At 43.3% G+C, this 27,907-nt stretch overlaps 2 protein-coding genes and 1 non-coding gene across 10 annotated transcripts in view; 1 reads left to right on the plus strand and 2 right to left on the minus strand.

Annotated features, from left to right (window-relative positions):
* The window catches only part of LOC131105918 (vitamin D3 receptor B), a 29,819-nt gene extending 11,545 nt beyond the window's left edge, over positions 1-18,274 (minus strand). Inside the window, exons 1-5 of one of the 4 annotated variants that reach the window (XM_058054432.1) lie at positions 18,216-18,274; positions 13,966-14,039; positions 2,258-2,405; positions 1,228-1,358; positions 41-237 (exon numbers count right to left, since the gene is read on the minus strand). In XM_058054432.1, coding sequence (XP_057910415.1) covers positions 41-237; positions 1,228-1,358; positions 2,258-2,403 — 474 coding nt within the window. In that variant the 5' untranslated portion in view covers positions 2,404-2,405; positions 13,966-14,039; positions 18,216-18,274. Of the gene's footprint in view, positions 1-40; positions 238-1,227; positions 1,359-2,257; positions 2,406-13,965; positions 14,040-14,322; positions 14,634-14,662; positions 14,772-15,213; positions 15,285-18,215 lie in introns of those variants that run through there. The other 3 variants (XM_058054431.1, XM_058054429.1, XM_058054430.1) reach the window with 3 other exon arrangements.
* Positions 18,275-19,548: 1,274 nt separating this feature from the next.
* Positions 19,549-19,620, plus strand: trnaq-uug (transfer RNA glutamine (anticodon UUG)). Its single transcript has one exon. It is a non-coding gene; the product is annotated as a tRNA-Gln (tRNA).
* A 629-nt stretch (positions 19,621-20,249) lies between these two features.
* Positions 20,250-27,907, minus strand: part of LOC131106332 (tensin-3-like) — a 28,644-nt gene continuing 20,986 nt past the window's right edge. For 2 of the 5 annotated variants that reach the window (XM_058055277.1, XM_058055280.1), the window contains 11 exons: positions 26,018-27,304; positions 25,829-25,952; positions 23,548-24,263; positions 23,330-23,461; positions 23,101-23,193; positions 22,945-23,022; positions 22,803-22,880; positions 22,532-22,700; positions 22,397-22,465; positions 21,542-21,571; positions 20,251-21,402 (listed from right to left, as the gene is read on the minus strand). In XM_058055277.1, the coding sequence (XP_057911260.1) occupies positions 21,258-21,402; positions 21,542-21,571; positions 22,397-22,465; positions 22,532-22,700; positions 22,803-22,880; positions 22,945-23,022; positions 23,101-23,193; positions 23,330-23,461; positions 23,548-24,263; positions 25,829-25,952; positions 26,018-27,304 (2,921 nt within the window). In that variant the 3' untranslated portion in view covers positions 20,251-21,257. Of the gene's footprint in view, positions 21,403-21,541; positions 21,572-22,396; positions 22,466-22,531; positions 22,701-22,802; positions 22,881-22,944; positions 23,023-23,100; positions 23,194-23,329; positions 23,462-23,547; positions 24,264-25,828; positions 25,953-26,017; positions 27,305-27,907 lie in introns of all 5 variants that reach the window. The other 3 variants (XM_058055278.1, XM_058055281.1, XM_058055279.1) reach the window with 3 other exon arrangements.

Below are 27,907 nucleotides of genomic sequence, written 5' to 3' on the forward strand. Positions count from 1 at the left end.
TTGTTTAGTGGCATTATTTGGATGCAGTGAGAAGACAAACCCTGAAGCGGCAGAAGTCAGAGTAGGAGTCGTCGTATGTTTTGTGGTGCGCCTCCACCAGCGTGGCAATGACTTGACTCTGTTCGTCGGAGAGCCGAGGCCGGCGAGCCTCCCTCTCCGCTTCGCGCTGGGCCTCCTCGTCCTTTCGCCGTTGAATTAAGTCCTTCTTCCTCTGCACTTCCTCGTCTGTCAGTATGACTGGGGTGGGGGGGTGGGTGAGAGAGAAAAAGCAAACAGTTAAAAAGAGTATTTTTTATATTCATATTGCTTATGATTGAGTGTAAATACAACATTTAACTCCAAATCCATAAGGTGTGTTTCATGATTGACTTATATTCCACATTGTATTCTATATTGACAGCTATGTCAATATAGTGTTGGGCGGGGATGGTGTTGTTCTCCGGAGGAAGAGAGTGGGAGGAGACCATATCCATATGGAGACCCCCGCCGCACCAAACAAGTGAGAACATTGTCTTTGTTCTGTCGGCTCCTTGTTGTTCCAGCCACTGAATTAGCTCACAGAAAGCCAGAGAGCGCCAGAGTCAGCGAGCTGGCTGTCAATAACATGTTGCTGGGCCTCTGCCCCCCCCCCCCCAGCCCCACTGTTCACGTGCACAATCACAGCGTCCACGCCGCTCCTCTCGTGGAATTTCCCGGCACATTAACGGAGAAACATTTTTAGCTGGAACTGTACGGCCGTTGGATAAAAGAGGCCCGTGGACAATACGCGGATACGAGAAAACAAATGAAGACGTAAGGTCTATTTACACGCCTTGAAAAGGCAACAGAGGGCTTGAAGGAAAGAAGAGGCGACAGCAGGTGTTTGAACTTCAGCTGGAGAATAATTAGTCTTTACAATGCGGGGTGGCTCCACTTGTTCAAACATGTCAACACTCTAATGCTCTAATGGGGGCAAAAACCCAAAGATACTTGACCCGAGTCCAAATATTACGTAATACCATATTTGAAAAAGCTATGTCAGGACCAGACCCCCCCACACCCCCTTCTATCCCCCCAATGGGTATTTGTTTGTCGGTCTGTAAATTGATGGCCAGTCAGCACAAAGGAACATTTTAATTGGATGACGACGTAGCAAAGCACGGCAATCGGCGTCATAAACATTTACAGCAATGTCGTGTAAAGTTAGCATCATACCTAGCGCCTATCTGGGTCACCGGTCATACTTACACTCTTTCATCATGCCAATGTCCACACAGCGCTTGAGCCGGCATGCTTGGCAGTGGCGCCGGTTGTCCTTGGTGATGGTGCAATTGCCGTTAAAAGGACACGTGAAGGAGGCCTTGCGCTTCATACTGCGCCTACATTCGGTGTAAACATTTGAGACTCGTTATTACGGCTTATGCAACAAATGGCTGACACATGACAGGAAAAAAATGGTCATTTCACATTCCAAGAATTCCTGCAACGGTTACAGTACGTTAGTTAGGAAACATGAAATGCTGAGGATACACGTCCAGACATGTTTGAAACTGTACTTATGTTATGGAATCCAGCACGTGCGGTGATGTTTGACATTAACAAATTATAGCGCAGCTGCAGAAATTGTTTGCCTTTCAAGTGGTTCTGCAAGTCATACGGCACATATATATATATATGTATATACACACCGTAGATGGATGCCAGGAAATTTTGAAGTGCGTGGCCCATCTTGGCAGAGGGTGATGCAAAGTGTCATGAAGGTGGGGGTGGGGGTGGGGGTGGGGGACGTATGCATCAGAACACAGATGCAGCACAAACCACAGACACGCTTGGTGAAAGTTCAAATAAGGGTCAGCCGAAGGAGGAGAGTGGCTAAAACAACCACGGATGTCATCTTTTCCGGTTCGGCATCAACACAATTTTTATATAAATATAGATGTACTGCATTAGGATGTCGAATGAAGGAATATAAATAGCAGCTACCTCCTGCTGACTATTAATGTGCAAATAGATGCTGTTTTGCATGTGTTCTTATGTAGGTAGGTAAATGGCGTGTGTGTGTGTGTGTGTGAGAGAGAGAAAGAGATGGTGTTTGCACTGCATATGCAGGACCTGCGCATGCATACTAATGTGAAAACATACCTACTTACTCAGCAGGATGGGAAAGCTGCTACAAAAAGCACACGCAGCGCGCATGTACAGGACATAGCTAAGTGTACCCGGCGTGTCGGCTTACGTCGGTGTGTTTGCAACATCACCGGCATTGGCGGGCGTGTACCTGAAAAAACCTTTGCAGCCCTCACAGGTCATGGCGTTGAAGTGGAAGCCGGTGGCTTTGTCGCCACACACGCCGCAGATCCGCGGCACATTTCTGTCAAACTCATCGGGGGCCAGGGTGGACGTACTCACGACGGTGGACTCCATCACTGAAGAGAAGAAGAAAGAGAAAGATGGTAAATGTGAAAAATGTCAAGCTTATTATAGTTATGCAAAAATAGAACATATATACTTTGGTGTGAAAATACCTTTTCCCCATTCCTGATTTCTTTTTGGTTTTTTTTTTTGCATGTTTCTCACACTTAAATGTTTCAGATCAGCAAACAAATGCAAACATTAGTCAATGACAACACAACCATCCAGAAAATGCTTTTTTTAAATGAAATGAAAAAAAACAAACCTCCATGTCCCCGTGTGAAAAAGTGATTGCTAAAAAGGTTAGTTATAAAGCCATTTCTAAAGCTTTCTAAATGGCGAAAATATGCCTTCCCAGGAGTGGTCAACCCATCAAAATCATCCAAAGGGTCACAAAAGACCCCGCAACAACACCCAAAACAACTGCGGGCCTCACTTACCTCAGTTAAGGTCAGTGTAATAATACTAAAGACTAACTTAGGTTATGTATATGGCTCTCATAGGAGAATGCCTTTATTCTGTTAAAAGTATGACTAAAATGAAAATTATTCTTTTATGATCATGACTCGCAACAGTGCAGCATACATGGTTTATACATTGTTGTTTTTTGGACCATTTAAAAACAGTTTATACATTATTTTTTTCCTTATCTTTTATGGACCATTTAAAAACAGTTTATACATTATTTTTTTCCCTTATATTTTATGGAGCATTTAAAAACAATCGTATTTAATCATTTCTTCATACTTGTAACGTGTCTAAGTTTTAGCATCTGTTTTTTTCCCACAAAACCGGAGAAAATTCCTATCACGTCCCTTCCGAAAGACAGTTTCGAGCCTGACCTCAGTGTTTGTGTCCCAAAAAGACTCAGAGACAAAAACCCGTGTCCCACTCCGAAATGCTAAGAGTTTAATTGTGATTACACGTGGCTCTTGGGTGTCTGTTTCAGTGAACAGCCTTGTGAAGAAAACAAAAAGGCATGTCTCCACAAGCCCAGCATCCTCTTAAACAAATACGCACTGTCCTTTCCACAAAGCGCCTTTCTTGCTATTTTCTTTGCTTCCACTGCAGAGCCAAAGCGGGTCAGATGGAGGGAGGAAATGGAGAAGAAAGGGAAAGGCGTCTAACTAAACCAGATACAAACCTCAACAAAGTCACAAACCAACTGCTGGAGGGGTAAGGGCCCTTATGAATAATTGAAAACGTATAGACCGATCACGCCATTATTGACTTCCATCAAAAAGCCTGCTGTTTTTCCAACTCGTGAATATGAGCAGAACATCTATAGAAATATTCTGTCCAGCCAGTTCCAAGTCAGAGGACACGTAGATCTTATTTCAACAGAGCGCTAAAAGAAATACAGCAAAACATTGCATTTATTCATTGCATTGCTGCTGCGGGCCTGACGTGGCTCAAGCCTGTACACCAGGTTTGTGTTGTGGATCCGGGAACCACTGGCTTCAACGTCAACAACAAGTGATCCGACGACGTTGTAGGACGCTAAGTGAGAAAGACTCTTTCCGCAAGCTGGACATGCAGAAAATACAGGCAAATATTTTTGGGTGGGCCTGAGCAAAAACACACAACATAACTAGGATGACAATGGACTATTGACAGACTGTTGATGGAAAAAGCCTGTTTGGCCACATAAAAACATGAGCTCATGCCAGTTAATGGTGAGGAAACACAAATCTGACTTTCAAATTACACAGGAATGGAAAATGTGCAGACATGATGGCTTGAATCTAACTTGAAACACGACAAACTTGCTACATTTTCTTTTATTGTTATTAGTTCCTAGCAAAAACACCAGCAAGGTTGTCTGCAACTCTCATTTTTCTCAGAATGCGGCTGTTTTTCTCCCAGTTGGCTTTTAGCGCACCCTTTGTAAGAACAAAGGTCATATTTCAAACCAGAGGTCCACAGATGTAATTCACTGGACCGCGTGGCACACAACTTTATAGCAGTACACAGCAATACTTGAAAAACAAATCCTGTAAACGTACTCGGTCAAGCTGAAAGCAAACCTAAATGTTCATTACTCACAACTAGAATTGCAAAACTGTAAAAACTTGTTTTGTGTTAACGTTCTTGAGACTTGTATCAACTGCTGATGACATCATAGATGGGCAACGTTAACCAAAAAGCGTGATAACTGGGGCATCCGCTAACCAAGGTTCGTCTGTATTGGGCACTTTGAAATATTTTAATGTGAAGTTTGAATATCTCCCTAAATGTTCTGAACTCCTGTTTCCGTGCCAGTGTTGTATCAACAAAATAATAACGTAGGAAACACAGATGGCCATTCAAGACAGTCCACAACCGCAAAGATTCATTTATCGTGTTCCGATGGAATAGGTCTTCATCCTATATAATAAATACAATCATGCCACTAAGTAAGCCACTCTCAGCAGCCACTGCCACTCATGAAGTGAAAACGCTCATTCACCTTCCAAACATCAGTGACCAACGAGTGGATTCAGCCCTCTCCGCACCTCCATTGAGCCTTGACAGGCCATTACACTCAATGCACGGTTGTATTGAGAGGGGGCTCTAAATAATTCATCGGGTTATTAGACCAGATCTGTACTCATTCCAGTTTCAGGCATGCAATACAGCAAACAAACAGCTCGGAGCAGTGCGGCTTCCGCTGACTTACCGCTCTTGAATAATATGCCCTGCGCTTATGACTATCGGCGGCATCAATCAAAGCCTGCTGTTGTTGGAATACGCGGGACCTTCACTCACTCATTTCTTTCTCAATCTGTCCGTTTTTTTCTGCTGTTGGCTGGCCGATAATAGCTGCCAGAGAATTTACAGTTTACCCAAGGAAATATTTATATGACATGTTCTCCCGATCTGCTGACCAAAAATCTGACACGGGAGTCCCAATTTAAAGTTGAGCTTAAGTTTTTATTGTGTTACCTTGATTTCGGCTGTTATTTGTTTTTAAATAATTGTCTCTTTTTATTGTATCGAAATATAAATATAAATTCTGATTTGTATTACTCTGTTTTGGCACTTTATCTGCTCTTGTGTTCTTTGTACTACAGTAAACCTCGGATATATCGGATTCAATTGTTCCCACTGGTTTTGTCCGATATAAGTGAAATCCGTTATATGCGTATACCGGAAAATGTCCGTTTTACGCATATATGGGATTTATATCCGGTATATGCGTAAATGGGATTTTATCCGTTATAAAAAGGCACTTCCTTGACTATGTTTCCAATGTACCTGGACGCGCAGGCAACGCTGCAAATGACGTCGTATAGCGGCCTGTCACGATTCGGCGAATCGGAGCGCCACGATGCGGCCATCCGATATATGCCAGGGAAATTTAATGGAAATGCATTGGAACGGGACTGGAGATTTTGTCCGAAATAGGCGAAATCCGTTATAAAAAAAATACGATATATGCAATGAATTTTTATTGGAAATGCATTACAGAAAAATTGGTTCTTTTTTATCTGTCCGTTGTGAGCGAATTTCCGATATATCCGAGTCCGATATATCCGATTTACTGTATATTCTTGTGTGCTGCTATACTTTTGCTGCTGTAAAAGTGAAATGTCCCCTTGTGGGACTAATAAAGGCATGTCTTATTGTCCATTCCATTTCTATTTCACCTATGACTAACATTTTCCAAGTAGAAAATAGAAAATCCTTGTAACGATCTCTGCAGGTTCGCTGAGCGTGTGTGCACACACACCAGCACTTCATGCTTTTCTTCCAGGTAATCTCTCCGCTCATCACAACAACAATAAATACATCAAATATCTGTACAAGCTGAGAAATGTCATCCAAAAAGTAAATAGGTACAACGTAGATATGACTTGACCCCTAGTAGTTTGTAGATAACATCCAGTAAAAAAAGGATATCTTTATGCGCCACGTGAAGCGGGACGCCGCATGACGCGTATACGTAAGGTGTAAGCTTACACTAGCACAACATTTGTGACGACTCCATCAGTTTATGTGAAATACTCTTTCCCGAGTTGCTGTTTACTTAAATGTGCTCTCGTTTCCAAAACACTGGTGCAATGCTAAACTGGTTTCATAGCTTTACCCTCGGGTGACCCGCTGCACTTAAAACTAAGCACAAACATGTCCTGTTGTGCTGCTGGTTCAATGAAATCAAACGACAAATATTTGCCCAATATTTGTTTTTCACTTCAGCTCACATCCTTCTAGATCGGGGGTCTGGGACCCTTGGCTCACGAGCCATATGTGGTTCGGGTCATATGTCTGCGTTTGGCTCTCACACTTTTCTCAACACTATAATTATTTTATAGTTAAATATTACAGAAATCAGTGTATAAAAAAATCAAAATATAAAATATTAGTATGTATTTTAATCCCTCTTCTGCAAATTTACTACCGGCAATGGCTGTCCTTCCGGTAGTCCCGCCCATACTCGATTATAATTGGCTAAAGTGGTAGCCTACCGGGTCATTGAGTGGTCAATAGGTGAACTTTGCGCTTAGCTAGCACAAACACTTTTGCCAAAAAAGATGGCAAAAATAAAGAAAGATGAGGAGTACTGTACACTGCCTACGTGTAGAGTACCATTAATAAGGTATTTTAATTATTGATTAGCTTCAGTATAACAACATTATGATGAGACTTACATAAAATTGTTGTGAAAATGCATGCATTTATTTGCATTCAGTGTTTAAAAATATATGATATGGCTCTCATGGAAATTATTTTAATTTGGCTTTCATGGCTCTCTTAGCCAAAAAGGTTCCCGGCTCTTGTTCTAGATTGTGGTCACGCTGTGTTGCTATTGACAACCTCACATGGTTTTAATGGCCCGTGTTACACCTGTACCTTGCCACCGAGTTATTTCACATCTCCGTCCCACTGAATGGCCGTTTCCCGCAGAGGAACAACGCATCAGCCCACAGTAAAGGGCGGTGAGTGCCGCGTGGAAGGAGAGAAGGATTTACGAGGGAAGCGGGCCATTGACGAGCGGGGCGGGTGGGATGCGGGAGAGACGGGAAGCGAGGAAAGTATACATAGATACCGCGGCCAAGGGAGGGGTGACCTCTTTGTGACTTTCTGGGTCACGTAGCCCGAGTGTGCCCGGCTGTAGATAGAAAGGGAGGGACTCGTATTAGGGGGCTGGCACGGCGCCCATGGCCGGGAGACAAGACATCAACAAAAACAAAACAGGTCTGGTTTTGAAAGTTTAAAAGCCGGCTAAATATACACGCATTCATAGGACACTTGAATTACGGGCTAAATATAAACGTGTCTCATCCCTGAAGGCTCAAGGCATCAAGGGGAGAAGTGATTTACTTTTCTTGGTCAAGTCAAATTTAGAGTACGCATGCTACATTTGAATTTTCTGTGTCTGTTTGTGAAAATTAGAGAGCAGACTCGAGTTTTACATGAAGTACAGAAATACTGCAAAAAACTCTCAATTTTTGTTTTGGATTTTTGCTCAATATGAGGGGTTTAATACTATGTACCATATTGCATGCACTAATAAGTACCTGGTGCTTTTTCCACATTGATTAAAAAACTGCTGTTCTGTAGAATACTACATGGCACAATGTATTTTTTAAAGTACTTTCTGAATGCATACCGTAGTCGTAACCAAGCCGAGTCTCTAATCTAGTCGACCACCAAACAGCAATGACTTATCAATCAACACGCTGTTGAAAAATCGTGATACAGCGAAGTGATGCGGTGACGAACGAGCTGTGATTGCAAAACAAATAATATTTGCGGTGAAGGCTTGAAAATAAAATTCTGCCTTTTATGCTCCAAATTAGCTGAGCGAGTACAAGTGCTACAAGAGGCGGGAACGGTGACTCGAGAATCTGATTAAAAATGGGTCCCTTGTTGGATTGAAAGGTGTGACAAACCAACCATGCGTAAAGCACTAAAGCTTTTGGACAGGTGATTAATGGTCTAACACTGATTAGTGGCGCATGTAGACGGAGCCAAGAGTAACTGATTGTCATGTTTCACCGTACCTTTAAGAGCAGACGTCAACGCAATTGTCAAATATTCATCGTTGACCTGAACTGTTCTAAGTTTGCCTTATTTTATGGAATATTTCACAGATACAAAAACATCAACGCAACACATTTTTCATGAACTCAAAACCGGTCGGTATGTGATGGGACCACCATCTGCCATCATTCTTACATACCAGAGCATCCCAAGCATGCTCAACGTGTGACGTGCCCAGTAAGCTGGCCATGCAAGAATTGGGAATCTGGAATGTTTTCAGCTTGCAGGAATTGTGTACAGATCCTTGCAGCATGGGACTGTGCACTATCCCGCTGCAACATGAGCTGGTGGGTGTGGATGAATGGCACAGCAATAGGTCTCGGAACCTCATCATCTCAGTATCTCTATGCATTCAACATCCCACCAATAAGTTCACCCGTGTTCGTTGTCCATAACATAACATATGTCCGCCTATACCATAACCCAACCGCCACCATGGGCCCCCCGATCCACAACAGCAACGCTTTAAGCTTCTGCTGGTGTTACTAAACCTCACAACCTGTACTGCAGCGATCCACTGTAGTCCAGAGTCTTGCACGGGTCCAACAGCTTGAACAAAAGAGGGCCTAAAAGTAGGATACTGGTGGGGGAATGTTCACACCTGCAAGCTATTGTGTGCACATTTTGGAGGCAGGGTGGAGTGGTCATGTGGTCATGTGGTCATATGACTCATACGCACATCATTTACTTGATATCAAAACCTAACCTACTTGTGCTCTTCAACAATACAATCTATGACGCACCTTTAAGTGTCCATCACTTTCCTTACAAAGCATGTGCACATTGGACCGTAATAATTCCATTCCTGATTAAAAGTCTAAAGATACAAGCCAACTTATAGGTTCAATAGATCAGTCCGTCAAATTATTATTATGGGCGTGGAAATACAACTGATATTAAAAGGTCTTGCATATTCAAAATACAATGACCCACCCCCCCCCAATAGATATAGTGCCAACTGAGTCCATACAAGTGATTTTACAAAAGTGTATTTTTAGATAGCCTTCACTGTCATTGTACTGGGCTGAAAACCAAGCAACCACATTTATGTTTTTTAGTTATTTAATAGGCCAGGACTCTGAAATCAGTCACTTTATTCTGGGGGCTAGGTGATTACTATAAGGTATAAAATAAGTCTAAGTACATGTGACAGTTACTGTGGTACCCATTATGTCATTGTATGGTCATATCACCTCGTACTTCGGTACGAGGTACACTATTTAAAAAAAAAACAAAAAAAACCTTAAACAGTATTATGGAAAGCAGGAAGTGAACAAATGTAACAGTTACTGATTGTAAAAGTACCAGATGGAGGGGTAGGATTTAATAAGCTTTGCTTCTTCCTACTCCTTTTGGACATGTGGAACTGGGAACTGATTATGGGATGCACTCAATTGGAATCTGATGCATGTTCAAATGAAATAAAACCATTACCAAGTATAAGGTATAAGAAAATGTGCATTTTCTGTTTTGCCTAATACAATACACACCCATTTGCACATGGATGTAACAGTTGTTCAACAGCCAACCAATGGACTGCAGGGTGCTCAGCTCCACCCCTCACTTACTGTATTTGGTGCCCATCGTCAGGGGGGCCAGAAGTACTGATCGACTACCTTGGAAACCTTCCCGTACGGCTTTTGATAACAGAAAGGCAACTACGATGGAACCCAACCGTGCCGCGTTTTGGAAATGTGGCTAATGAGTCCACACTTGGTGCAGAACAATCCAAACAGAGGATGTGTTTCAAAACGCTGATATGAGATAACACTTTGCGGTAATAATACTGCAGGCTGGGAATGATGTAATAATACACTTAATCAGGTTATTTCTGCTGCTGCACGACTCTATGTGTGTGTGAGTGGCAGTCAGATATTCATAGAGAATAAGAGCCGAGGTGGACCGTGGCAGGACTCCAATGCCACTTAGCCAGTAGTAGCCGGTTCTAATTGCCATTCAATTTCCAGAAGCACCATTGTCTGTGAGTGTGAGTGTGTGAGTAACAAACACCGGTCGCTTTCCTCGTCGCAGGCACACAATGAGACCGCCGTTGTGAGAAAACGGTCTGGAGTCCCGCCAACGTGTTAACATTAGCTTCCATCAACGTTAACTGCAACTTTTACCACATGCCAATAAATGGGATAAAGACGTGGAGCATTTCAATGGAGCGTGGGTGACTGAGAATTCTGGGAAAGTTGATACATTTGGAGATTCCAGACAGACGTGCAAAAGAGAGAGAGCAATGCAGTAAATTAAAAAACGAAAAATTAAATCATGTCAGCAATTAACTTTTTAGACCACATAGGAGTCAAAGTCCAAATCTCATCCAGACCCAGAACGGTAACGGTAACGGAAGTGGGATATAAAGCTGTGGAAAAGGGGCCCTCTCTGACAGTCTAATGAGCATCCTCCCGTCTACATCCCATGAACGATCCCGCAAATGGTCCTAAAATTGTTCCGTGCTGCCAAAGGTTCCTCCAAGAAGGGGAGAATGTGAGACAGAATTAAAAGAGGAAAAAAGCGGGAGGAAGCTGTGGAGAACGAAGGGAGGAAAACGTAAGTTGATGTGTTTTAGCGCATACTTTGGGCAGGTCAACCCGAGTACAGAGGATACATAAAACAATTCGGATCTGGAATGACCCGGACTGCACAGAAGTGGGCCACAATGGAAACACACATGGGCTTTTTAGTCACATGTCAAGCACGGCAAACACAGAAAACAAGGAACGGAATGACGTTGGCACAAAAATAACAATATTTGGAATGTCAAAGTTAACGTCTTTTGAAAAAAAATACGTAGTCAAGCACATAAATAAAGAGGCTAACTAGTCCAGTCCTGTCCCTTCCCCTCCCTCTCCCATGCGGGTCTTGCGGGATCTCATGCTTTTTTCTTGCGATCACAGGGAGCATGTTTCAGCAGCAGTAACAGCACATGACAAGGTGACCTGTGCCCCACACAGGATGGGCTAAACTAGGGTGGAAGGCGGTGGGAGGGTCCCGGGTCCCGTGTCCAACTCCATGGTCTCTGCACCAATCGCTCCCCTGCCCAGGCCCCCGCTGCTGGCCGGCAAGGGGAGAGGGAGGCAGTGACGGCAGCCTGCCCCCTTATGCTGGGCCCCTTGCTGGACTCTGGAGAGGGGAAAGGCAGGGAGAAGCCCACTCAAACACTCGGGCCGAGAGTCCTGTTTATGTCTGTGCTGAATTTGACAGGGAATGCGCAGTCTCAGGCACACACATCGGTCATGCATGGGGAGCCGGCTGGACAGAACCAGACGGGCCACGAACATGTTAGGGGGAAGTGGATGCCAATGCGCACGGCCATTGTTATATAACTGTCAAAAATGCTCCAACATTCAAAGAGATTCTACAACAATTCACCCAAAATTGAGTGGAAATATAAATGCATACATTAAAAAAACAGAATAAATTCAATTAAAATTCCTGTGATTTAACAATACAATTCTCACGGTTGGAAGATGAACTTCGCCCAGTGTTCTCCAGCATTAGTTATCAGAGCACATCCAATCAGTCAAGTCGTGCCGTACGTGTTGCCTTTCAAGAACTACTTCTGCTTGACCTGCTCGTCATTTACCACAAATATAACCTGTGTGATGTGTTTAGCCCAGAAGCCATCAAGCGTGGGAGCAAATTGAGGACCTCCAGACATCAGTGCGAACTTAACACTTCATTAGTCGCAAGGGTAACCGAACGTATGTGGCTTGTGCATACAAGTGGTGGCTCTGTACGGCTAAGTACAACGGCCTCTTTCTGTCTATACGTTATGTCAGAGGAAGCCACCAATTACGACCGTCACGAAAAGAGGGAAAGGGAGGGTATCTCCCAGTATGGATAGCTAATGGACTGTACCATGCCCACCATGCACATCTCCATAAACAACAGCCGTTAATCAGGTAAAAGATCCATTTTGTAGCTTGTTCTTCCGCGACTACGGCGATAGTCCAGGTCTACTGTTGGGTTCCAAGTGGAAGAGCACTGTTGTGTACACACGGCCTCTATAGTTCCAGCTAAAGTAATACAAGTTGGAGGTGTGATTTAAATCCCGAACACATGTCAGTGTTGATCCTAAGACAACTATGATGTCGGGAAGGGAGCTCCCATTCCTTATGTTTTCCACGCTCACAGGGAATGAAGCGGCTCATATAAAAACAACATCCTCCTTGCCATGAACAGACGCAGAACACTGAGAAAAGGATACAGTCGCTAGAATGGATAAGACTACTTGAGCCTTTGGGAAGTCATTCTAATGATTCGGGCTGGGGGTGGGATGGTTGGAAATTTAGCTGAAGACATAAGACACGTCTTGTCTTTCTCAATTTTACATCATAAATCATAAACTGACCAGGTTCTTGTTGTCAAAGTGAGTCATTTGGGTGTAAAAACAGACATGTGATCAATAAAATAGATGGCAATTAAGACCTAAACATTTTCTCCCCAACTGTTTATGGAATGGAATGTTTTCTGGGGGGCAGGTTGAAAAAAAAACAACGTCCACACCGTCCCAGATAAGTAAATAGCTGCATCAAGACGCAAATGGTGAAAACAATGTAATACACAAAGCCTGCAGACGGGACCACATGACACACTACACTAGAGAAGACTTATGACAAGAAAATATGGAGAGAATGTCAACTGTGGTAGTTATTATGGAGGCTTGTCATATCTCCAGCATACCCCCCCAATCCTAGTAAACACAAGCGGCATAGAAAATGGATGGCTGGATGGATGGATGGACGGACGGACAGTAGGATGCATGTTGGTTTGTCATCAAATCTCACTTCTGGTCATGTGATTATGACGGGTCACTGACATCATCGTTTAAAAAAAGAAGCGATTGCTCGAAATGATGAGCCAACGTTTTCATATTTTCCCATTCTGGAAGACATTTAAAAAAAATACAGTACACAAATGCACTGATTGGTTTACTGTATCCAAAAGCAACCGAGGCAACACGCACCTAGTAGAGGAGCCACCGATTCACCTCTTTGAGTCTTTATGAACTTTGACCATCAGGATGCCAGCTATTGGAGGATGAGCTACAGGTGTTCCCCAACTTTTGGAGGGGAGTGTACATACACAGACCATCACTATGACAGCTTCTCTTTCAATACAAAAATACAATCAAAACAAAAGTTCTGATGTACACAGTGAGGTCCTCACATTTTATAAAAAAAAATTAAATTAAATTAAAACAAAAACAATCAATTGAGTGGTTGTTCATTTTCTTCCATGGCTGACAAAGGACATTTATTCAAATACACATTTCTACAGCTACTAAAATATGACACAACCTTTGACGTAGAGTACAATATAATATATAATAATTGTTGATTACGTGCTGAAGCCCAAAAGCTATACCCACAACAAATGTTTAAATATTACCAATAATATATTTTTCTTCCAAATATCTACACACATCATGTCCCTACCGAGTGAGAAATCGATATGGGTGTATTGTATATTATGTAAATGTATTGTGTGTGTTATATATAAATATACTGTATATAGATATACAAAGAAATGACTTACCTGAGCTTTTAGCATGCCCTTAAACAATGGCTGCGACTTGAAAGCTTTCCTCCGTTTATCCCAAGATGTTAATCCTGGTCAACAGAAAAGCAAGAAGGCATGTGGCGGGTCAGTGAAGGAGGCTTTACCTCGGACCTGTCCACCATTGGCTCTTTATGTAACGCTCAACTACTTTCAGTTTAAACACACCAACATGATCATTCAACCCGTAATGTCGCCTTTTAGCTGCCTCGCGTCGGGGTAAATATTGGTAAATAGACAAGTTTGCTGTCAATTGAGCTGTCTCCGTGGACAGATTTCGCAATAAGTCAAGTCTTGACTTTTAACGTTGATCTTGTGCAATGCGAGTTTCCATACCTTAACTCAACTTTCCCCCCATTTAAGACCCCAGTTGCTTTTTAATCCTCTTCGGTGGCTGTCTCCACGCGTGTCCACTCCATGTTGAGCGTGAAGGTTCGAGACGTTTGTGTTGTGCTAATCTCCCAAATGTGAGCGACTTGTCCGCCCTTCCAGACGTCGGCGCTGGTTGTAGCTAATGCTAGCGTGGTTAGCTGGCTGCTTTAACCCTCAAATGCCGCACCAACTTCGGTCAGCGTGGACAACGGCCGCGCGAGTTTGAGCGCTCGAATGGAAAACTGTTCGAACACCACGAGAAAATACAGACGCCCGAAAACGTATACAAGTAATTAACACCTACTGTAGTACGACGACATATATCCCTGGTTCTTCAGTAAGCAAATAGATGGCCATTACTTTTTGTTATGCACCGCCTCCTCCTCGGAGCCTCTGAGGGATAGAGCGCTTTCACCTCCGCCCACAAATTCCTCGCAACCAATCACACGCGCGCTAAGCGGCTCGGCCCTGATCTGGTTGGTGACGCTCCGGAAGAGTCGTGCTCCGATTGGTCGATTTTCATGTCCACAATAGATCGAGCCACCCATTGAAACAGGGGTGTGTCGTGACGTCAGAGGTAACGAAGAGGTAAACAACTTTGACCGCGTGAGCTTTAAAGCAACATGGTTTTGCCTCCAATCAGTTCGGATCACTGGAGAGATCCCCGGCGTCGGTATGACCATCATTCATCATTAGCGACAACGTGGAAACTCCTTTGCTTCAATTTAGGCCATGTGTCTCTCCGCACCCACGGAGCCTTTGTTCGCAAAGCGACGGGCGTTCCGCGTGGACACATGAAACATAATTGTACAGTTGTTACCGGTTGATGTCGCCCCACGACATGCCTGCGCTCACCCTGTTGTGTTGAATGCGTCTCGCCTCATTGTTTGTTTGACATCTTCCCAATGTGTGCGGTCAGGCGTGGAGGCGAGGAAGGGGTGTGTCCACGCTGCAGTGCACTGGTAGGCTGCGAGGCGATGCCGCTGTACGGCGGCAGCGTTGCCAAATGTTTGCGATGCAAAGCACATGTGACTTGGCTGAATATGAATGGCGTAATGGCAATATTGTCGTTTTGCTCCAATTGTGTGCATTCGCGCTTCACTTGTTCGCATGACATTTGCACGCTCGCAGCCGTGTTGCACATGGGAACTGTGGTGCATCATGCATGGAGGAAATGGTGGCGTGTGTGTGTGTGAGGTTAAGGCCCAGTGGAGGAGGCCTATATGAAGGTCAGGGGTGTGTCTGTAATGAAAACACTGTAAAGACGACAGATAGGAAGGGAGAGGGAGAAGGGCCCCATCCGGCTTCATATATCCTCTTCCATATGAAATTGTTTTTGGACTCCCTGCTGCACGCTTAGACAAGTTAGACTGTATCTGCAGATTCCATGAGTTTGGAAAAACGTAGTCCTTAAAGGTATAATATTGTACTCTTTGAAATATGCTTTTTTTTAGATTGCAAAATCCTTTGAGGAGGTCATCGGAGAAGTAAACAAGGAGGAGTTAACATACTCTTGACATCCAATATTCTATTTTTTATATATTTTAGTCAGCTGGACTACCCAGCATACCTTGCGGGCATTTGGAAATAAGTTTTAACATATATGTGTTATAGTTGTTGATTCATATGATGCGTTCACTTGCTATAGATGTGTTGTATTATTTTTTTTTGTTGCACCTTGAGCAAGTATGTCATTCCTGATGCCATCTCTATATGTACTATATACAGCCCCCACGCCATATATTTGGGTATATTCGAGTCAAAATGTTGGGTATAATATACAACATACTGTACAACAATGAAACATAAAGGACAGGAAAACACAAATAATAGCAACACTAGCATAGCAGGCTAACGACCATGCTAGGGTTGCCGAGTCGATGAATAAAAACAAAACGATCCAACTTCCAGCTCCCACGTCTGTAGATGACAGACTTGAGGGAACTTTGAACTTCCCTTGGAATGACGGAGATAATCCATTTTCTCGCATTTGTTGCTCATAAACTCATAAACAGGCTCCAGGGACGTACATTTTACGCATATTTAACTTTTATCAGACGTTAAATTACAACCGCAAACACAATGACTCGGACGTGAATCTAAATTAAAATTAAATTATAATATTATGTATGCAGACTGTATTTTTCACTCTCACATGCGCACGTACAGTCCCTGCATTAATCATCTACGGTACATTGCACAGCTTTGCATTTGAAAGCAACAGTAAATTGGTCAGCCATTTGCTTTTCCGAGCAACTTTGCCGAAATATTCCAGTCAATTTCACTTGGGTTCAACATCTTGTGGCCACTGCAGAATCCAGTCAATGCCAGTGACGCCGCACAATCCAAGCATGAATTAATCTACTACGCACTTGTTTATACGTACACGTGTTCTCACTCTTAACCACAGAATTATATCTCGACCCCCCCTCCCACCCCCCATCCCTGATATGTGAAGCTGCTGCCGATTCCCTAACAGTGGCTGTTTACATGCGTGTGGGTGTTAGGTTCATGCTCTGCGTTTGTCGATCCCTGTCCTGTGGCTTGGGCCTTGTCCAAGTCTGGCACCGTGGGGCCAGATCCAAGCAACTCATGGCAGGGATTTATTTGGCTGTGTAACATCCATGTCGGGCTTGGATTTTGGCTCAGCCCGTTTGTGTCCTCAGATGCTCTGACGCTCACATTTAGAGACTGGGTTGCTGTTTGAAAACCAGGAGGGTGGAAATCATAAATCAGAAACACTTGACCCGCTTCAACGGAGGGAATCTGTATTCGTGGCAGCATTTGGACTGTGACATGAATAGCCTCCACAGTGGAACGCATATGGAGAGCCACATGCTTCTGGTCAGCTGAAGCTAAGCCAGCCAGAGTTAACTTTTGTACGGACAGACTGCACACACACCGTGGAAATACTGCACATGCTGTATTTGTACGGTGTCCAGGATTCAAACAGATTTACGGTTGCGTCAATTACAGGTCATCGTGCGGAATGACTTACAGGTGTGAGGCCATAAACAGCAATAACTTAACACACCCGAACGCATCGCTCATCACCAACACAAATAGACAATGTCAATTGCTAGCATGAAAGTCGGCTAGTATAGACAACCATCTATTATGACACTAGAAAATTGCTACCTATACCTACTGTTGTGAAAAAATTAGGACACCCCATGGTGCATCTTCATTGTGTTTTCTAAGCTATTATTATTCAGTCAAATGCACCACATGATGGCGCTGCTGCTATTAAACCCGAGTCACAAACCCGCCTTTAGCATTAGCGTCTTTATCTTAAGTTTATCTTATGTGAATCGACACAAAATTTGCTACAAACCTTTGCTAATTTGCTACAAACCTTAAGGTAGGGATGGGCAAGGTAAACAAATATTAGGGGGAGGAGCCAATACATAAGTGGGTTCAAAGCAGAAGCTCATCCTTGCTCACAGTGCAACAAAATGAAAATGCCACACATCCATAGCAAGTTAACGCATCACATGAATCAACAGCCAAGCGCTAAACATAACACAACTTAAAACTGTTCTTTCTAAATGCCCACAAGGCATGCTGGGTAGTATGTGTTCTTTTTTTACTTTGACGACCTCCTCAACATATTTCGCAATCAAGTAAAAATGGGACAAACAGCAAAATAGTGGGAGAAAGAGTACCCAGCATGCCTTGCAGCAGGAATATATGGGTGTTTTATATGGCATGGAATGGAAAATTTAAGCTAAATTGTTTGACTGGTTAGTTGACATAATTGTATATCTGGTAAGGTTTGAAACCGTGGTACACAATCGAAATGCGATGCAGAGACGCTGAAGAAATCCTACACTTCACACCGGTGCTCAAATGTTTACCTCCAGAGGCCCGGCCCAGCACAGCTGCAACACGGACTTTCCAGGACTGGGAGGACCGGCACCGTTCACCTGCCCCGCTAGTTTCCTGCGGTGGGAGAAGGAAGGACAGTGTTAGTCACCCAAGGCTGGACGTGTGTTATCAAACATGGATTACTGTGCTGTAACCACAAGGCAATATAATAGTAGGACATCGGAAGCATATCATCATGTAACAATTAATAATTCAGCAATTGCACAAACCGAGCCTTTCTGATGTTATACATATGACTGCCATACTTAATATTTCTTAACCCAGCCTTGTGGTTGCATTATGAGCAGCTGGAGTGAAAGCCCTCAGTAACATCTGTATCTGCTTAGCAGTTATGTGCATGGCAGCACCTAATCATACATTTTTATGAATTGACTGTAACATTAACCAACGAACAATATTTTCTTACTTATGTGTCCTGGTTGGCCGTAAATTCGAGTCCGTTTTTTAATAAACGCATAAGCATGGTTTGTCATTGTGACGTCATAATGGACGTTATCAAAGCAGCCTTTTTAGCGTTGTCAGACGTACGATAGCTTTCCTATACGATAATTCCACCATCTGTACAGTCAATAATAAAAAGAAAATACCATAATGTAACATCATGTGATCCTTTCTTTACATTACTATCAGCAAACACAAACAGGATACATCCTGCACTGCACCGGATGTTGTGCATTGACTCCCATGCCTCTTACAGCCAGGTGGGGGTGCTGTTCTGCCAGTGGCAGCTTTTGTCAAATGGCGCGTCAATTTTTCAAAGTGAAAACTGCATTACAAAATATACAAAGTATGCAGGGTCTGTTGTAATGTTATAGTTAGCGACGTCAAATCAGATTTATGAGATAATTTTCCTTCCGAGACATTTAAAGCTTCTGGTTAATTACCCATCTGGCAACACTGACTATCTTACTTTGAAGGGAGTGCTTTTATTTTCAGCAGCTTGAATGGCTTATGAACACAACTAGCTTGGAAGTCGCGATAAATTGGGTAATAGACTCGATATTCTCTTCTTGTGGACACATTCCGTGGCAATATTTGCACTGCTAGTTGCGGCAACGTATGTGTTTATAAGTGGGCTCCTTGTCGAAATACATCTAGCATGTGCGACGCCATTTTCCAAAGCACCGACCAACATGCTCGCGTAAGCAATACTCGACTGGGGTGGAAGAAGCTCAGTTATTAGCTGCCAAAAAGCAACGTTTCTTCACACGTTGTCGTCGATCATTTAGTCCGTCGAGCTGAGGTGGAAGACGAATACAAGACCTCAGTTTAATATTGGTAGATTCGTCCGTTGGAAGCAGCGGTCCCGTGGTGTAATGGTTAGCACTCTGGACTTTGAATCCAGCGATCCGAGTTCAAATCTCGGCGGGACCTCGTCCTTTTATACATTTTAAATCGCAAGTGCATATTGTAATACGATTAGTTTATACAAAAAATATATATGAAATATATATAGAATACAGCAACAGGACGTATTTTGCAAGCCTCTAAGGTCAATTATTGTTTTTCAGGGAGTAGGGGCGGTCTAACTGTACTGTGTTCTGTGGAATCGCCAATCATTCATAAATACGGGATAAAGCAGTCAAAAAGTACAGCATGCATGTACCAACATTAAAAAGCCCAGCATTTTAACATGTTTACCTGATGCTGTTTGTTGTCATGCGCAGTGAGATTTGTCGCTTTGTTTGGCGATCCTTGAACACACCGTTGTTGTGGCCGTGGAAACACTAGTTTCATCATCATCATCTGACTTTCAACCACAAAAATATTCAGTTTATGAATATTGAACTCTACATTTTGTCTTTTTAAATGCATATAATAATCATAAGAGGCATATGTGGGGCTTAAACCTGGATTGTGGTAGGAGTGAACCATGGCATTAAAGCGAGAAGTGGAGGGTTCTGGAGATGAATCAAATCTAATAATGACAAGTCACTTTTATTGCAAATGTTGATCTGAAATGGGAAAAGATTGACAACATTGAGGGAACAGGAAGGTTTAGAGTTGGGGAGGACAAGTCGTGTCAAAAATAGGTCATATCATTGCTCATGATTTGTCGTCAGTGCTGTACAGTACAGTAGTACTGTACTGTACTACGCCTGTACTGTGCAACACTTTCAACGAGATGGTACAAGTATGATTACCTGGTTATATGATTACATGATGGTACAAGTATGGATGATTAGAACATCTCAACCGAAGATGCGATCACGTGTGATTTAGTCATGACGAGAGACAAATAGTATTGTGTTTTTTTATGTAGCACTTTATTTCATACAATTCTTCTTAGGAGACCTAAAATATATTACTTCTTATACAAACAAATATTATGAAGTCATACTGTCCAGGTTTATATAAAAAAACAACAACAACAAAAGTGACAAAAGCAAATGATAAATAAAAAATCTAAAGTTAAAAATACAGAATAAGTCTTTGGTTTGATTTAGTTCCCAAGGATCTTGGTTGTTTTCAAACGTGCGGTCATTCTGAGGCATGGAGAAAGTGATGTAACGTCTCTGTTAAAAACGACCTTAGCAGCGTTACGTCGTGTTTTTCCTTCCATTGTGAAACATTCTAACATTACAAAAGTAAGGCCAGCTTATTTCCAGCCGCAAAAAAAGATGAGTATTGATGTTCCGTCTTGAATGAGTTGATTTGTTCGTGACCGGCCGTCCTTTTTACTTCTACGTTTCACACATTTCATTGCGTCTACATTCTTGCCTGCAACTGTTAAATATTAACGTAGACTATGAAATTAAAAACAGAAATGCGTCATATAAGATTTGTTTTTGTCATTTCCAATACACATTTATACATATTTCTATGTAATTGTATGCTTTGTAAGATGATGTATGACGCTTTATGACGGTAAAGCAATTCCACACAATCAAAAGCAGACTAATCCATTATGACATCAATGTAATGATGTGAAAAAGAAAGTCGGTGAAGACCAAAGACCTTCTCACAGTGCACGTAGTATACCCACCCGCGATGTCATAGTTCAACGTTTTTCATCTGCGTAGCTGTGGTCCCAACATAACTTTATTGATAAAATTGACAATCGCCACAGCAGGTTGTTCCGGGTCCATCTCGGCAAAAAGGTGGCACACATTCTCCGTGCTGCCGCCGCTGCGTCTGGCAACAAAGCCGAACATCCTGCAGCCAAAATGGACGCAACTTCATTACAATTCTGAATACATTGTTGCGTTCGTCTAAAATATATGAGCAGACGATGTGGTGATCGTTAATGGGCCATGCAAAGTCGGGAATGGGACCCCGGAACTCAAGCACTTACTTGCTGGACGTGCTATCACAGTTAGTCCATCTGAAGCACGGCACACAAATAGAGACAGAGAACAATTGCAGGAATATATCAATACGGAGATCAAACATGTAAAATCTATGATTATAATTACCGTAATTACTTTTTTCTTAAACTTTCAACGGTGCGGCAAATGTTTGACATTTCCTTTCCTTCAGAAATACTACTCGTCGCTTAAATACTGTGCCGTTTGCTACTCAGTGAGGAAATGGTAGCTCTTTCTTTTGGCAGGAGCCAATCACGAGCTATGAGTGAACTCGCAGGTTATTACTCAATATAAGTCTTAACATCATCATACAGCAACTTAACACTGAAAAGGTAGCTTAAGAAATATACAAGCACCAATATCAGTTTAAAATAATAAAAAAACAACTATCTTAAAAGCTTCCCATGATGCATTTCATCGCACATGGCTACCAGGGAAAAAGGAGCTGGGCTCCCTCTGGTGGACAAAGGCAGCAAATGATTGACTACAGCACTCCGACAGCCACGTCCAATGAAATGCTTTGCTGGAAAGCCGTTTAAAAAAAACGGCTTTTCATTTTAAGCTGGTTTCGGTAACTTTTGTGTGTTAAGTTGCTGTGTGATGATTTTAACATTTGTGACTTTTTATAGCTCATCATGGCCTCCTGTCAAATAAAGAGCTACCTGGTTCTCATAGACTTCAAATATTCAATTTGATCTTTGTCGCTAAATGAATGAATCTTATACACCGGGAATTCTAGTATATTCCAGTCAGGCGGCAAGAGGATGTCAGCAGCAAGCCCAGACGTTTCTGCCAGTAAGAAGTAAAAAGTACATGCTCGGGCGTGTATCTTCGTGTATTACCTCTGGTCTTGGGGGTCAAGGCTGCTGAAAGTCACGCTGCTGATCGGGTAATGCCTCCTGAAAAATAATCTAAGCAAAAAACACTAAACAGTTATAGAACGCGTCCGTGCCAGGATTCGGAATGTCGTCTTTTACCTCCTTTTGCTGTCAGTTAGCGTGATGCCCTGAGACGAAACCTTGAAATGGACCACCGTAGCAGACGGACGTGGCGTCAGAGCCAGCGTGCATTTGGTCGCCTTAGAAACCGCCTCGGGTCCCGTTAGCGATTCCGTCTCCACGGAGTTCAGGTACAGAACGCTGCAGGCTTCGGAGACGAGATAACGTGTTTGTATCGTTTGTGATGAGGTTTTGGCGACGGGAACACGCTCTTCCAGAACGGGACTCTCGGTCTCGGTCTCAGTCTTACCTGCTCCCTGCTTGAGGAGGTCGGCAGCCGTGCTGGTGTTGGTTACAGTCCTCGTCCCGGGAAGCTCGCCAACGAGGTCTAAAAATGGCATCCCGGTGTTATTAAGCATCACCTCTAGATTGTTAATTTCTGGCATAATGACCTCGTTCTGGGATGCGGAGGGCGCAGGGCAGAGAGATGGGAGTCATGGAATGTTGGTACACCAGGGCGGATAAACTCCCTAAAAGCAGGAACAGACATTTTTTTCCCAACATTATTTACAGAAATAATTAGATGGAAGTTTTTAAAAGGAAGTTACCGAAATAGGACTCGTTCTGACAGCCCTTGATCTTGACCCCCCGGGGTCCGGTCTCGATGAGGAAGTGTCTCACCAGCTGTTCCTGGACATCCGCTGTGAGATGTTCAGGAATACTCTCAGCACGTCCCATCAGACATTAGCAGTACAAATATATGCAAACTTTACAAAGTGTACCCAAAAGTACACGTTCATGTACACAGTACACGTGACTAGCATGTTGGGTGTGTACCTGTGCTACCCGTGTTGTTGGCGTTAGGAGGAGGCGTGGCCACCTTGAGGGCCAGCCCGTACGCGCCTTGGAAGGAGTTACTGTCTCTGATGAGGAACGTTCCCGGTTCCTGGTCCTTCAACACCGCAATGGCTACGGGCGGAGAAGACACACGTGGATTAGCGAGCCCGAGAGGGCGGGGGTGTGTGCTGTTGTCGGGGGTTTGATTCCCCACTCACCCTGGTCCCTGGAGATGCCGGGTTTGTACCAGAACTTGGAGCTGTCTTGGACGAACTTGGCATTGACTCTGAGGTCCACGTCCTCCCTGCTCCCGAACTGCGAAGACCCCGCGGTGGGGGACAAGGTCACATGGTGCGTGGGTGACGGGGCGGGCGAGCCCTGGAGAAGAGAGGCGTGCCCGTTCGGCGGTCCTGCTGTTGAAGAAAGCCGTTTCTTCTCCGGGAGCGGCGGCTGGGCGGCCGGGATGGTCACGGCGGTGTAGCCGGTGTACGGGACGCGGGGGACGCTTAGCATAGGATAGTAATACGACGCCATGGGGAACGTTGGCGTGTGATAGCCGTCAGGCGTGGGTGACGGCGGCTTGGTGTCGGTTGAGTTATCTCGTTCAGGTGTTAGTCTACTTCCTGGTGGATCTGGAGCCGATGGGGAGGAATTATGGTTCATGGACTCAATGGGACTATTTTGGGAAGGGCTGGGATTGGTACCAGCTGAAAGGTTGCTGTTCGCCGACGGGCCTTCACCGGGAACATCTGAGCCACTAACTTGGTCTTCCACGGGGGTGATGATGATCGTCGTGCCCTCTTCATGTCCTTTGACCTTTGCTTCAATTCCATTGGTCGGTGGACTCCGGGAGAGCTCAGGTGACGCGTGGAAGTCGGTGGAAGTTTGTATTTCTGGCTTTGCCTCTTCACTTTGAGGGATGACAGCATTTACACTGCAGGTATGGAAAACAAAAACATCTGTATAAACATCTGTATAAACATCTGTAGAAACCAGACATGGTGTACGTAGAATTGATGCCATCATGTACACCTTAAAAAACACCTTAAAACGCCCTCAATGGCCATTCTAATATAACAATTTACTAAGAAAACTTAAAAAAAATATACAAAAATAGGTAAGCCAGTAGTATTTTTATTGATTTTTTTTTTTTTTTACAGTAAAGGCAAAAATTATGAATAAAAAGTTGCAATCCAACAACTCTTCATTACCGTAATGTAATATTATGAGAAAATTAACCTAATTTAAGTAGCTTAAAGTTGGGAAAAAAAAACAAAAAACACAACAAATATAGTTGTGTTTTTGGGGGAAAAAGTTGTAATGTTACAAGAATAAAGTCAAATTATTATGGACATAAAGTTCTATTTGTCAAAAAAAGAAAGTAGAAATAATGAGAAAAAAAAACCCAAATTATGTCATTTTAGTACCATAGATTTGAAATGTAAAATAAAAAATACACTACTTTCTTAATATTATGAAAAACTAAAATTAAAGTTGTAATTCTAAAATCGTAATTTACTAAGAAAAAAATAAAATAAAAAAATCAGTAGTATTTATTTATTTTTTTACAGTAAAGACAAAAAATTAAGAGTAAAAAGTTGCAATTCAACAACAAAAAGTCTTAATTACCGTAATGTAATATTATGAGAAAATTAATAATTAAATTAAAATTAAATTAAAACCTAATTTAAGTAGCTTAAAGTTGGAAAATAATAATAAAAAACACAAACACAAACAAACAACAAATACAGTTGTGTTTTTGGGGGGAAATTAAGGTTGGGGAAAAAGTTGTAATGTTACAAGAATAAAGTCAAAACATTATGGGCATAAAATTCTATTTGTCGAAAAAAGAAAGTTGAAATAATGAAAAAAAAAAACCAGCCGGAATGGAAAACATGGCTGTAATTTTATGACAATATTGTAAAAAAATGGAATTCTCATGAGAAAATTGGTTGCAGTACACTCGTCATAGAAAAAAATAATGTTTTGGTACCATAGATTTGAAATAAAAAAAAACAAAAATACACTACTTTCTTAATATTATGAAAAACAAAAATTAAAGTCGTAATTTTTGGAAAATTTGGTTGGCCTAAAAGGTTATTATAACTGAAAAATATATTGCCATAGGACCTTCAAATACATACTGTATATTATACTGTATATTATACTGTTAGTCAATGATCAAGAACAGGCTTGACTTCCTCATAACAAATATGAATCAAAAAGCAATTTGCCAAGAAAATGTGGAATCCTGGAAAATTCCTGAGCTGTTGAAATGAATTCCAATATTGTTTTGAATTGGATGAAAGAAGAATTAAGAGTGTGGCTGCTCCACCTAGTGTTCAAGTCTGGGAATTACAGTTTCCTCCAGCCCTCATGTTGAGATCCAAGTACATAAAATGAGGTCCAGATAAAACTGGTAAAGACCGCCATAAAGCACCGTCCACGTTGGAATCATTTCCATATTGCGACATGTCAGCAGAATAAAGATGCGCTCACCTGTCTTCCGTGTGGGGGGGGCTGCCGCCACTTATGACTGTGTAGTCAGGATCAGAGTCCAGGGTCTGGGTGCTCGACCGGTCAGGTTTACCCTTTGACCCCTGACATACGTGGATCTCTGAAACTAATAAAATCAAAGTAGAAGAATGAAATATGAAATACTTTAACTTTGTTATGATGATCTTTTACCTTGGACATCAGGATCTGTAGATACCGGGGGGGTCTCTGGTAGTCCCCCTCTCCCAGGCGAGGGGCTCCCAGCAGGTAGAGGAGATGCGGACCCGGAGACGTAACCGGAGGCGTAACCTCGACTCTCGCGGCTCTCAGCAGGAGATGACTGCTGAGGAGAACAAGGGCAGGAGTGGCGTGGAAGCGGAGGCGTACGGTACCCCCCGCCGGCGGTGGCGGCGGCGTCGTCCCGCATGTCCATCAGAGACCGGGGTCCGGGAAAGCTCCGCTGAGGTCCGAGGACGAAGCGCGGCTGCTCCGGGTTGGCGCCCTGATCCAACGCGTGGCAGATGTGAAATGGCGGAACGGCTGATTGACACGGCCAAAGCTCCGCCTCTCTCGGCATCTCCCAAGGATTTGGACTCTCCCACGGAGCCTCTCGAGTTCGTTGGAACGCCGCGGCTTGTTCCGGATGCAGCGGATGGAACGCTCGGACCGAGGCCGTGTGGTGGTCTCGCCTGCTGGAGCATTCCCGGCAGGGACAACCAGTTGAAGAACCGAAGAACATGTCTCTGTACGGGCTGGGGGGGAGTGATTGGGGGGAGGCGTGAGTGGGCGGGGCATGGCTGGCGTAGTGGAAGACTCGCCGTTCATCATCGGTGTAGTGTCTGCTCGAGGCGGGCAGGGTGTGACTGTGGGGGTGTGCAAGTTCGGGAGGCGAATAAGGAAAGAACGGCCTGTGGAGGCAAGACAGGGGTGGGGGGGGCCGTTCCCATGGTAACTCCGGTAAAGGATGGACGCTATGGCGATGGCAGAGGTCCATGTGCGTCATGTGTGGCGGAGAAGATATGGACTTGGACGGCACGGCGGGAAGAGTTTGACTCTTGGGATGTTTCTTCATGCTGCTGCAACATCCGGAGCAGCGACCGTTCGAGGGGGGGGGCTCCCGCTCCCATTGCTGCCCCCCGCCTGCCCGACCGCAACACGAGTGTTCCCTCCTTAGCCCTCCCAGACCTGACGGGTCTCCATCTTCTAAGATCTCCGTCTCTCCGTCCTTCTCGTTCCCTCCTAATTTCTGCCTGCTGTCGCTTTCTCCACGCTTCGCCATCAAACGTTCCGTGTTCTCTCTTTCAGAGTGGAACGTGGAAGCGCAGTGGTTCTCTTCTGGTGTTCTGGTACGAGGTTGCGGCTTCACCGTCGGGCTGGCGGTGAGGCAACCGTTGGGCGAGGAGGTCTGATCGGGTCCACGTCGTTTCCTCACCTGAGCATACAGACTTCCATCCAGAGGACCCCTGGTATGAGGAATATCTGGCGGGAACAAGACGTTATCACCACTAAGTCAAACACATGACTGCAGACAAGCACAATGTATGTCGAGTGGCATCGGAGACATGCGCGAGATGTTTTTTTATTTTTTTTATTTTTTATTTTTTTCCCTTTATTTGGGCAAATATGTGAATCATTACAGTGCATTTCTTACATCAATCAAAATATAACTTTCCATTATTTACATTTGTATTCAACTATCTGATCCCAAGCCCAAAAGGAGTAGGCTGAAGCAAAAGCTTATAAATGCCTACCCCTTTTTGCAGGATATAATCATGTTCATGCCACTGTCTTCTTTCCCCTGTTATTATTTTCATTGTAATATTATTATTATTATTATTATCATTATTATCATTATTGTTATAATCTTTATCATTATTACCATCATTATAATCATCATTAATATTACCATTTTCATCATTATAGTTAAAAAATTTGTGATTTTTTATTTTTAATTATTTAATTTTACAGACTTCATTGCTTCTTGTAGAGTGTAGAGATTTCATCTGTTATTTTCTGAAATCTGCAGTCTTTGTGTGTCAATTTATTAGCCCACTTTTTTTGTGACATTTACTTATTTTCTGT

Source organism: Doryrhamphus excisus, chromosome 18 (assembly GCF_030265055.1).
Source record: "Doryrhamphus excisus isolate RoL2022-K1 chromosome 18, RoL_Dexc_1.0, whole genome shotgun sequence".
Lineage (NCBI taxonomy): Eukaryota > Metazoa > Chordata > Actinopteri > Syngnathiformes > Syngnathidae > Doryrhamphus > Doryrhamphus excisus.